The sequence below is a fragment of the Peromyscus leucopus genome, chromosome 23, assembly GCF_004664715.2.
Source record: "Peromyscus leucopus breed LL Stock chromosome 23, UCI_PerLeu_2.1, whole genome shotgun sequence".
Taxonomy (NCBI): domain Eukaryota; kingdom Metazoa; phylum Chordata; class Mammalia; order Rodentia; family Cricetidae; genus Peromyscus; species Peromyscus leucopus.
In genome coordinates this window covers 15,035,124-15,047,550 of record NC_051082.1, presented here as the reverse complement: position 1 = coordinate 15,047,550, position 12,427 = coordinate 15,035,124, and the positions used below count along the sequence as shown (strand labels likewise).

At 42.1% G+C, this 12,427-nt stretch overlaps 1 protein-coding gene and 1 non-coding gene across 2 annotated transcripts in view; one reads left to right on the top strand and one right to left on the bottom strand.

The window, feature by feature from the left end:
• The window catches only part of Kntc1 (kinetochore associated 1), a 78,290-nt gene extending 65,864 nt beyond the window's left edge, over positions 1–12,426 (bottom strand). Inside the window, 8 exon segments of the mRNA XM_037198728.1 lie at positions 2,240–2,350; positions 2,584–2,618; positions 4,019–4,096; positions 4,988–5,066; positions 5,584–5,699; positions 7,234–7,354; positions 10,557–10,725; positions 12,128–12,426. Coding sequence (XP_037054623.1) covers positions 2,240–2,350; positions 2,584–2,618; positions 4,019–4,096; positions 4,988–5,066; positions 5,584–5,699; positions 7,234–7,354; positions 10,557–10,685 — 669 coding nt within the window. The 5' untranslated portion in view covers positions 10,686–10,725; positions 12,128–12,426.
• Positions 1,095–1,200, top strand: LOC114704576. Its single transcript, XR_003736292.1, has one exon. It is a non-coding gene; the product is annotated as a U6 spliceosomal RNA (small nuclear RNA).
• Position 12,427: the final 1 nt, after the last annotated feature.

The window sequence follows — 12,427 nt, the reverse complement described above, 5'->3', positions numbered from 1 at the left end:
TCTTAAACCCAAACCTTCCAGGAATTGCACAAAGCAGATATACATAAACTGTACACATTCTGAGTTCAAGTGTGTGTGTGTGTGTGTGTGTGTGTGTGTGTGTGTGTGTGTGTGTTTGGGGGGTGGGGAAGAACACCGGAGCATGAACCTCCAGAGCTTTACTAAAGCTAAGCAAACACTCTCCTCCTATGCTGTATCCCCAGCCACTTGCATTTCATTTTCAGGCAGTGTCTTGCTAAGTTGCCCAGGCTGGCCTCCAACTTAAGATCCTCCTGTCTGAGCCTCCTAACCAGACAGGTCTGTAGACTAGGTTTTCAGGCATAGGCTAACACCCTGCTCCAAGGAGTTTTTATCTCAGTTTTTCTCTGAGCTCCAGAACAGACTGGAGGGACTGAAGAGATGCTCAGTGGTTAAGAGAGCTTGCTGTTCTAACTGAGGACCTGAGTTCGTTTGTCAGCATCCAGTGGTCCACAACTGCCTGTGTCTCAACTCCAAGGGATCTGACACCCTCTTAGGGCTTTTGCAGGCACCCAAATGCATACGATACACACAAAAATAAATAAAAAAAAGAACAGACTGGAAAGAGCAGTGAGGTGTTCATATTCATTGTTATCACTTGAATATTTGAGTACACATATCAAGCATTTCATCCCAAAGAAAAAAGAATCTCTTCCAACATTATAAGTATAGCTTTTGTTTATTAAAAACAACAACAACAACAAAAAAGCTGGGCATGGTGGCACACACCTTTAATCCCAGCACTAAGAAGACAGAGCCAGGCGGATCTCTGTGAGTTCGTTCGAGGCCAGCCTGGGCTACAGAGTGAGTTCCAGGATATGTGCCAAAGCTACACAGAGAAACCCTGTCTCGAAAACCAAAAAAAAAAAAAAAAAAAAAAAAAAAAAAAAAAAAAAAAAAAAAAAAAAAAAAAAAAAAAACCACACACACACAAAAAACCCAGTTGGGCCTGGTAATGCATGCCATCAATCCCAGTGCTGGGGAGGCAGAGGCAGGAGGATCTCCTGATAGACCTTTTATGGTCACTCCAATTTTAAAATAGCAATACTTGAACAGTATTTAAGAGAACTACATGCTTGCTTTGGTAGCACATATACAAAAATTGGAACGATACAGAGAAGATTAGCATGGCTCCTGTGCAAAAATTTATGCACATTTATTTATGACGAGGTCCATAAACAAAGAGCAAGCTGGGGGTGGGGATGGGGCTACAGTGGTCTGCTTTGAACCCGAGATTAACATTTAGTGACGTGGTCACAGGTGCTGCTCTCATTGAGGAGCCTTTTGTTTCTTTTTCTGTTGTTTTTATGCTGAAAGAAATGCTGAAATACGATTGGGTGAAGAAACAATACCTTGCCTGATCAAAAGAAAACTTCGGCAAGGTTGTGCTCACCTTTAATGCCAGTACCAAAGAAGCAAGAGGCAGGTGGATCTCTGAGTTCAAGGCCAGCCTGGTCTATTCAGTGAGTTCTAGGCCAGTCAGGGATGCACAGTGAGACTCCAACTCAAAAAAGGAAAGAAAAATCTCAGGGAGAGACTAGAGAAAATCAACACTGATGATCTAGCATAGAAATTTTATTTAGTTAATTTTATGACCATAATTTTATAATTTCCTTCCCCCTCAAGCCCCCAGCCATTTTTTTGGAGACAGGGTGATGGGATTAAAGCTGTGTGCCACCATGTCTAGCTTGTTTCTTTTGATAAAGATTTACTTTTTAATTTATTATTATTTTTATTTTATTTTTTAAATTTCAGGGCTGAGGACCGAACCCAGGGCCCTGCGCTTGTAAGGCAAGCGTTCTACCACTGAGCTAAATAACCTATTATTATTATTATTATTATTATTATTATTATTATTATTATTATTTTGGAGCTGAGGACCGAACCCAGGGCCTTGAGCTTACTAGGCAAGTGCTCTACCACTAAGCTAAATTCCCAACCCCTATTTATGTTTTATGTGAGTGTGTATGCACACATGTGTGCAGGTACCCAAGGGCCACACATAGAGGAGTGACCATCCTGGAGCTGAGTTACAGGCATTGTGACCTTCACAACCTGGTGCTGGGAACCAGTCTCTGGTCTTCCTCAAGAGCAGCAACGGCTGTAAACCACGGAGCCTCCAGCCCTGACTTCCCTGTTCTTGTCACACATTACAAGTTAATGTGTACTTTAAGTAAAAAGAAATGTTTTATGAAAAAGCAAAATTTATAAAAAGAATTACCCCAATTATCACAGGAGTTTCACTTGCAAATTCTCCAGCCACAAGATTAAGACAACCAAGACTGTGGTAATTTTCAGTAGAAATAAAACTACATTTGAATTGTCCTTGTAACTGCAAAATTAAAAAAAAAAAAAATTAAAATAAAACATGATACATGTATGCCAAATAAAAATCATAGAAATCTGCTCAAATCAATCATCTATGTTTTTAAATAGAAATGTTTCTGAAATGTTAGATTTTAGCAACTCCTAAAGTACAGCCAGTACAATGATTAATCACAGAAATAGCTTGTACATTCATAGTAAGTAAAAGTTTTAAAGAGGCAATATGATTTCTTTTCTTACCTTCTTGGCCAAATCCAAGTCTGTGTTTTCAATTGCTTCATTTAAAAAACAAAAACAAAAGGCTGTCTAAACATAGTATCAATCCACAGGTTCATATAGACTAAAAACAAGACAACTCCTTTTGAGTTAAGATGAAATTAATGCATCCTAGGCCAAAGGACACAGGTCAGGATCAGTAAATTAGTCTCTCTGACCAAGGCTATTCCCTGAGAGAACATCGTATACTCTTGGGATCGGCCAATCAACCTGCACAGAGCCTTACCAAGTACCTCTACACCACCCCTGCTTCTACTAAAGCCTGAGTCTCACCTGGAAAGTATTCACCATTGCCCATCTGGCTCAGAACATCTCTTTAACCCGTCTTGATCCTGCATTAACTATGAAAAATGATGTATCTTAAATGTTTTTCTGTTTGTTTGAGACAAGATCTCTCTATGTAGTTCAGGCTGTCCTGGAACTATGTAGACCAGCCTACCTTAGAACTCAGAGACATTCCGGCCTCTCAGAACTGGGATTAACGATGTGAGCCACCCCCACACACACACTGAAAACGATGCATCTTAAAACCTAATCATATACATGGGACCTAACATGTTATCTAGCCTGCAGTAGATGTTAGTAAAGTTTGTCAAAACAAAGTCTTCAGTTTTACCTAGCTCAGTGAGACTTACAGTCCACACCATTTGATCACTGTTACTGTGCATTATTTTGTGTGTTGGTTGTATATGATACATGCACGATAGTGTAAGGGTGCATGCACCCTTGCACGCACATGCAGAGGACAGAACAGGACTCTGGGTGTCTACCACTACTGTTTTCTCTCTGTCTCACTGCCTTGAGACAGGGGCTCTCACTGAACAGGAAACTCAGTTTCAGCTGCGCCGCTGGCCAGCTAACACTGAGGATCCACGTATATCCATTCCCCACTCCTAATGCTGGAGGTAGAGGCAGAGCTTTTCACAGGTGATGGGAATTTAAATCCAGGTCTTCATGCTTGCAAAGCAAGTGCTCTTACCCACCCAGCCACCTCACCAGCTCACTCTGCAATATTAAAAGTTAGTTATCTCCATCACTGAAAGGGTTCATTTCCTCTTTCAAAAAGCTCCTTAGCAGCTGAGATACAGTTCAGTGGTAGAGCACTTGCCTAGTATGCACAAGACCCTGGGTCCGATCTTCAGTATTACAAAAAGTCACATAATTGTATATGTCTTTTCTTCCTAATTAAGCTATAAACTGTTTGAAGGCTGTAACCAAATAATATTTCTTCATATTCTACCACAGCTTCAGCAGAGAAGAGTTATGTGTACTCTGAATACATCAAAGTATACCCAGTATCACAGGATGCAACTAAATTAAAATATTCTTAAAGGAAATACTTGAAGGATTACTTGAAAACTAATAAACACTGTCACAAATCAACAAGAAAATACATTACCCTGTTCAATTTGTGAAAGCTGGAGGTTTGTAATATAAAAAAATCCATTGTTCGTTAGAAGCAACATGTAATAGGTACCTGGTAAAATAAAATCAAAATCAGTTTCTCTAAAAGGCAAGAGAATAGAAGATCCAAAGCAACACTGGAAACTAGCTCTAAAATCTACCAACTGGGGTTGGTAATATATCTCAGCAGGTACAGATACTTGTCACCAAGCTTGATGCCCTGAGTTTATTCCTCAGACCCACATGGTAATAAGAGAACCAACTCCCACAAGATCTCCTCTGACCTCCAATAGTGAGCAGAAATTTGGTCCTGAGCACACATATACACACAAAACAAATGTTAAAAAAAGGAAAATAAAAGAAAAAAAATGAGCTGAGTGTTGCTGGCGTACATCTTTAATCCCAGCACTCGGGAGGCAGAGGCAGGCAGAACTCTGTGAGTTCGAGGCCAGCCTGGGCTACAGAGCAAGTTCTGGGACAGCCAGAACTACACAGAGAAACCCTGTGTCAAAAAAAAAAAAAAAAAAAAAAGTTTTTACATGCTAAAACCCACACAGATGTTTTAAAGAAATGTAATGTCACAATGAAAAACTGTTGTATGGCAGGATTCCTACCTAGAAAACACCTCCCTCCTAGTCTCAGAAGCTCTTACTTTTCCTTACTAAATCTACATTCACTCTGCTCAAAAAAGAAAAAAGCTGTGCTGGGTGTGGTGTCACAAATCTTTAATCCCAGCAGGAGGGATTATTCACTATACAGTGAGTTCCAGGACAGCCAAGGCTACATAGAGAGACCCTGTCTCTAAAACCAAACAAACAAAAATGGTCTCTATTAATTGTATTGACATAAAAAGTATCATGATTTAGGTAGCACAGCAATGAACTAACAATGTTTATTAAACATAAACGTGAATACTTGATTGGGTCTCCATCAAAAAACATGCAAAACATTCAAAGAAACTTACCTTCATTTGAACCATCTTTCTCAATAATGAGATTCCGGTAAGTATGCTGATACTCATCGTTCGCTTTCTCCACAAAAGCCTAATTGTAAATGAATTTCAAATAGCAAGAGTAAACTGAGATGAATAAAGAATGAGGGGCATATGGTTTAAACCCTACTCATCAGCAGACATTAGCAATAACAGACTGCACCCTAAATGCTGCAGCTTGAAAGGAAAACGGGCCGGGCAGTGGTGGCGCACGCCTTTAATCCCAGCACTCGGGAGGCAGAGCCAGGCGGATCGCTGTGAGCTCGAGGCCAGCCTGGGCTACCAAGTGAGCTCCAGGAAAGGCGCAAAGATATGCAGAGAAACCCTGTCTCGAAAAACCAAAAAAAAAAAAAAAAAAAAAAAAAAGAAAGGAAAACGGTGCACAAGCGTACTCGGTCTTCAGAACTTCACTGATCACTTTAGGGTATACTTCCCGCATTCCCGCAGTCTGATTCTTGAATTGAAGATAAGCTTTTTGTTTTTACTCTAAAATGCAGACTCAGTAATGGCTTGCTAGAGTACGCGGTCTAAGAGAGCGTTGGGGTAAAAATGGACAACAGGGCTCTTACTTTGGTGAATAAGGTTTGCTTTGATGTTACATGGATGAGATGTAAGTTGCCACTTCTCTCCCCAACCAAAAGAAACTTTCCTTCTTGACACAGGCCGACCACATCCACATCAGTATCTGAAAATTTCAAATCAAAGTTACAAGCAACTTTCAATAGTCCTGAATTTCAAATAGAAAATGCAAATTTTCACATCAAAAAGTCAATGATTTATACCAATCTATGCCAAACATGGTGACCCACACCTATAATCCCAACAGATGAAAGGCTGAGACAGGTGGATCGACAGGGTTTCTCTGTGTAGTCCCAGCATTCCTGGAACTTACTTGCTCTTGTAGACCAGGCTGTCCTCAACTCAGATCCACCTGCCTCTGCCTCCTCAATGCTGAAATTAAGGTGTGAGGAGGATCACAAGTATAAACACAGTCCAGGTTTAAAAAAAAAAAAAAGCTAGTAAAAAACAAAAATTAAAACCAGAAACACAACAATAACAACAACAAAAAAGGAAAGACAGGAAAATCTTTTTAAAATAATTTTACCATAATCACTAACCCATCACCCAGTCTTTAAAAGCTCTCAAAACTTTATGTTTAAATTGTTACTTGAATCCAGCCTGGTGATGTACACCTTTAGTCCCAGCACTCTGGAGCCAGATGCAGGTGAGTTTAAGGCCAGTCTGCTCTACAGAGCAAGTTTTAGGACAGCCAAGGCTACACCACAGAGAAACCATGTCTCAAAAAAAAGTAATTTTTTAAAAAGATGTATTTGTTTTTATTTTATGTATGTTTTGCCTTAATGTTATGTCTATGCCTGTTAAGGGCCAGAAGAGCGCATCAGATCCTTTAAACTAAAATTGTAAGCCCCCATACAGGTAATGGGAACCAAACCCAGGTCCTCTGCAAGAGCAGCATCTTAATGTTTCAACTAACTCCCAACTCTTTTAAGATTTTTGCCTCAGCCTCCAAAGCGCTGGGATTACAAAATCATACCACAACTTAATTCATTATTGTTTTTTTGTTTTGTTTTGTTTTCATTTGGTTTTTCAAGAACAGGGTTTCTCTGTTGAATAGTCCTGGCTGTCCTGGAACTCACACTGTAGACCAGGCTAGCCTCGAACTCAGAGATCCTCCTGCCTCTGCCTCCCAAGTGCTGGGACAAAAGGCGTGCACTAACACCGCCCAGCTAACTTAATTCATTATTAAATCCATGTTCACTGGTACTTTAACTCAAAGAATTATTTCACACATGTATTCTAAAAGATATTACAGTGTGATATATCCTAGAAGTAATAAAGTTGACCACCCACCCCCTTCACCTGCACAAACCTAAAACACATACAAGAGCAGGAACTTGAACACAAACGGCTCAAACACAGGATTCAAATATAAAACTGAGAGGACGGGTTATCTGAATAAATACCACAAAAGCCAACAGAAAATCAAATACTTGCTTACACGCACGCGCCCCCTCAGACATTCTGAGGCAAGGTATTATGTCAGTGTCTTTTGAACCTAAGGCCCGACAAGTACTGAAGATTTTTCTTGAAATTCATCTATTTTAATTCTTTTAACAGTGGATTAAAGAAAACACGGCCCATTGGAAATCAGTAGCAATACACGTTGACTCTCGGGTACTTCACTCCGTGGGACTTACCAAATATGAGACGCAACTGAAGTGACCTGCATATACTGTCGAGCAGTATCACTGAGCGGTCTGCAATGATGATAAACCCATCACTTAAGCTGCATGCTTGTATCTTTGGATTCCGTGAGCCCTGTAGGAGGGAAACATGACCAAAAATAAAATCATTTCATACAAGCTTCATGGAACTTAATAGGATTGTCAGAGGGCCAGCTGCGGTAGCACACACCCTTTTATTTTTAAATTCTGGTAGTCAGTACGTTACACCTAGCCCATTGTGTGCCAAGAGGAAGGAGAGAGACAACACTTACGGGTTCCAAAGTTTTTTTTTTTTTTTGTTTGTTTTTTTTTTGATTTTTCGAGACAGGGTTTCTCTGTATAGCTTTGTGCCTTTCCTGGATCTCGATCTGTAGACCAGGCTGGCCTCGAACTCACAAAGATCCGCCTGTCTCTGCCTCCTGAGTGCTGGGATTAAAGGCGTGCACCTGCACCACCACCACCACCACCACCACCACCACCACCACCACCACCACCCGGCTCCCAAGTCTTTAATAAATCACCACATAAGCAGGGCGCTGATCGATCAGGGCTACAGGACAAGGGAGCCTTGTTTCTCCTGGCAGCCCCAAGCAGGGGGAGAAACAGGGTTTATAAGCACAAAAACCACAGGCATTTTTTCATCAATCAGAAGTCAGAGATTAGGGACTTTCCTCATGTATTCCATCACTGTCAACAGACACAAAATGTAAGACTTTCAATCCAACCAATGGGATTCATTTGTTCTTTCTGTTGTTGGGAACAGCCATAATGTCTTAGAAAACTAACAGGCATAACAGACTGCTCCTACTGTATAAGGAAAGGTACGTCAGCTATTGGAAGGTTCCCAGCTCCCCTAGGCCCAGGAACTTGAACTGTGTTTCACCCTACAGGTAAAATGGAGCCTGAAGTCAAAACAGTAGTACTTAGGCCAAGGTGCTTTTGTCTGCTCCCTTCAAGTGGGCGGAGACAGGTAGATCTCTGTGAGTTGGAGACTAGCCTGGTCTATATATCAAATTCCAGTATATCCAGGGCTACATACTGAAGACCGTCTCAGAAAACAACAATAAACAAACAAAAGTATTGTCATATACCTTACTTTATAGCATTTCCAGACAAGAGTTTCCTCTTTAGTCTGCCTAATTAGTCATCAAGTGCTTGTATATTGTACAGCATATCTTCAATTTATACAGAATCCTAAGTAGGGATACAATCCAGGATGGACACAGAAGAGCAAAGGTATCTCTTGTTTAACTCCTTGTCTCCCAAGTGCTGATATCATGTTATAGGAACCAGGCATTAAGAGGAATACATGACTCAAGCCTGACTTAAAGTCTCCGGATTATACTAAACTAGGGATGGGAACCCTGGCGAATTGTAAACTAGAGATTATATACCTCCATGAAAAAAGTCCATATAAAGCAGGATATGCTTAACACCAGATACTGAAAGCCCAGTGAAAATAATTCTGCCTCAGCCTCACCATCTAACGTATCGAGAAAGCTGGGTAAGAACCAGTACAGGTTTATTAAATATTGGCTAAATGGAATCTTCAGTGTAGCCTGGGCTACAGTTAAGACCCTGCCTAAAAAAAGTCAAAATACAGGAAAAGTGCATAAAAGAATAAACCTCCACCCTTCAGAGTGAAGCAGGCAAGCACAAGGGTTCATTTAGCCTGTAACTGTATTCAGCTTGGGTTATGCAGACCCTCTTCATGGTAAAGCACTTAGCAACCCAGTCCTTTCACCTGTATATGCTATGTACGCACACACCTCCGAACAATGCACCCAACTACCTCCAAATGCCCTCAGACTGGCATCTGCATCAGGCTATTCATACACCAATCTCTGAACAGTAAGATAAATGCCTGTGCCCTTAACAATTAAATTGAGGCTGGGCGGTGGTGGCGCACACCTTTAATCCCAGCACTAGGGAGGCAGAGGCAGGCAGATCTCTGTGAGTTCGAGGTCAGCCTGGGCTACAGAGTGAGTTCCAGGAAAGGTGCAAAGCTACACAGAGAAACCCTGTCTCAAAAAACCAAAAAAAAAAAAAAAAAATTAAATTTAGATAGTTTCTAGTCAAATGTATTTCCGATGCAGTTAAGTTAGTACAAAGCATAGAAATGTGGTCTGACTTCAAGTGGTTTTGAGCATATGTGCAGTAAAGGCAAAATTGTATCAAGAAGTTTTGAGGGAAAATCCCCTACTGACCTTATTATGTCTATTCATAATTTGGGCATATATATGGTTAAAATCAGATGAATTATTGGAAAGGGTATGTGTAGCATAAAAATGATGACATAATCTGTCAATCAAAATAGAGAGCTGCCTATACTACACCTGTTAGCAATCATGAAAGGAAGCCACAAATCAGAGAGGCCTTAGTCCCCTCCCTCTGGTGGACTGCAGCTTTCCTTCAAGGCATTCTAGTCTTCTCTTTTCTTCTTTTTGTTTTTCCAGACAGGGTTTCTCCCTCCATGTAGTTTTGGTGCCTGTCTCTGCCTCCTGAGTGCTGGGATTAAAGGCGTGTGCCACTGCTGCCTGGCATTCTAGTCTTTTCTATTGCTTTGCTTTGAATAAAATCTCTTTGCTACTTCTGAACCTGGGTGATTTATTATTTTCAATTTTGGGGGAAATAGGCTGAAAACGGAGAAACACTGGACTCCGACCACCAGTCACAAGAGAGTGCTTAACTTGGTAGCAAATGGGATAGACCTGAGTCAGGAAGGGAGCCCTCGTCTTCAACTCTATTAGGAATGTCTTATTTCCTTAGCAAACAGCAGATAATTCTTTTTTTTTTTTAAAGATTTATTTATTTATTATGTACACAGTGTTCTGTTTGTATGTATGTCTGCACACCAGAAGAGGGCACCAGATCTCATTATAGATGGTTGTGAGCCACCATGTGGTTACTGGGAATTGAACTCAGGACCTCTGGAAGGGTAACCAGTGTTCTTAACCTCTGAGCCATCTCTCCAGCCCCAGATAATTCTTTATATCAATTTATATACACTATGCCCGCCAGGGGTTGTTTTTGTTTTAGTTTTGAGACAGTGCCTGGCTAACGTTGCCCTAACTGGCCTGGACTCACATGACTCGGGCTGGACTCCCACCTGCCTCCCCCTCCAGATACTGGGATTATAGACTTGAACCCCATGTCCAATTCAGGTTACAACTACCTTGTATGTATGAAATGTCAAGAGGAGTTGGAAGTGTTGGGATGACACAGGAGGAACTCAGATGCCAATTTCCTATGGTTTGAGACTGAACCTTGACTCACTGTCACTATGAAACTGATACCTTCTCAGAGGAGATCTTCCCAAGCAAGTCTACTTGGTACAATGCAGTCACGTTTTCTTTTCTTGAACCAACATTGACGTGTCCACTTCCGGTGTCATCGCTTGTCAGCAGCTCAACGTTGTTCCACATGTTTTTGAGATTGTCTGTGAGGAAGGAACCACTCTCTTTCCTGGAACAACACATAGAGTTACAGACTAAATAATCTTTGTTCATAGAATTCAGTTCTTTGAGTAATGAAGTGTTAATCAAAGAACAAAAATTAGTATCACTACATTAAAACTTAACTTCCAACTGGACAGTGACACTCGGGAGGCAGAGGCAGGCGGATCTCTGTGAGTTTGAGGGCTACAGAACGAGATCCAGGACAGCCAGGACAGTTACACAGTGAAACCCTGTCCCAAAAACAAAAACAAACAAACAAAGAGGGATTTAGGTTTCAGGTTGTATATGGCACTGGGGTGGAACCGAAAGTTAGGTGCATGGCAGACAAGTGCTCCAGCCAGGCTACACCCTCTGGTTTCTACCTTCATCCAAAACGACACCTGAAACCCAGGCGAGACTTTAACACTCTCGTTAACAAACACAATTACTATCACCTGTGATCTAGTGGAACTGAAATATTAAGGTAGAAAGTGTCCCTAGCTGTGAAGATCTGAGGGAAGGAAGGTGCTGCAGATGGCTTATCAGTTCAAAGTGCTTGCTGCTCCTCCAGAGGACCAAACCTCGGTGCCCAGCACTCACACCAGATGGTTGACAACTACTTGTTAACTCCAGCTCCAGGAGATCTGATGACCTCTTCTGCACACTCACACACACACACACACACACACACACACACACACACATCTTTCTCTCTCTCTTTCTCTCTCTCTCTCTCTCTCACTTTCTAAAGTCTATGAGCAGGGCAGTGGTGGCAAACGTCTTTAATCCCAGCACTTGGAGGCAGAGGCAGGCAGATCTGTGAGTATGAGGCCATCCTGGTACTACAGAGTGAGTTCCAGGACAGCCAGGACTACACAGAGAAACCCTATCTCAAAATAAATAAATAAACAAAGTGGAAGACGGCGGGAAAGAGCTAAGTCTTTAAGACTGAATTTTCTACTTGGTGCAGTGGAAGCAAACGGGTGATAAGCACAGATTTTCGGCATCACTGACTGAGGGAGGAAAAAAAGGAGCCAATACAGTATCATGAACGAGCTGGGGCGTTGGTGGCGCACGCCTTTAATCCCAGCCTTCGGGAGGCAGAGGCAGGTGGGTCTCTGAGTTCAAGGCCAGCCTGGACTACAGAGTGAGTTCCAGGAAAGGCTCCAAAGCTACACAGAGAAACTCTGTCTCGAAAAACCAAAACAAACAAACAAACAAAAAAAAAACCCCAATATCATGAACGAGATAGAATACAGTCAGTGAAGCTATTCACGAACGCTCAGAGGGCCAGCCGTCTAGAGTCACCTCCAACTTTCCCCCGCGCCAGCGTCTACAGGGCGAAAAGCCCCGAAATGGGCGGGAGCCGCTTCTGTTTTCACCTGGCCCGACTCCCGCTTCCCTACAGCAGCGCGGTTGATCCTTCTCACCTGCAGCTGAAGACGCTAAAAGAGACCTCTCAAGTGTTTCACACTTCTTCCTGACTCACACAACCGCTCCCACTCATTTTAGCTTCCATGCCACTAGACTTGAATTGGCGGGAGAATACCGAGCCCAACCTCTCCTACGGGGGCTGGAGGAGGCCAAAATTCTCTCACCCTCGAACTAGGAAACCGCCCCGCCCTAGATCAAACTCAATCCCCGCTTCCCGCGGGTTCTTTCTACGACGTATGCTCGGCCCCACCCACTTCACAGGCCCCAGGCCACGCCCTTCGAAAGTCTAACCAATC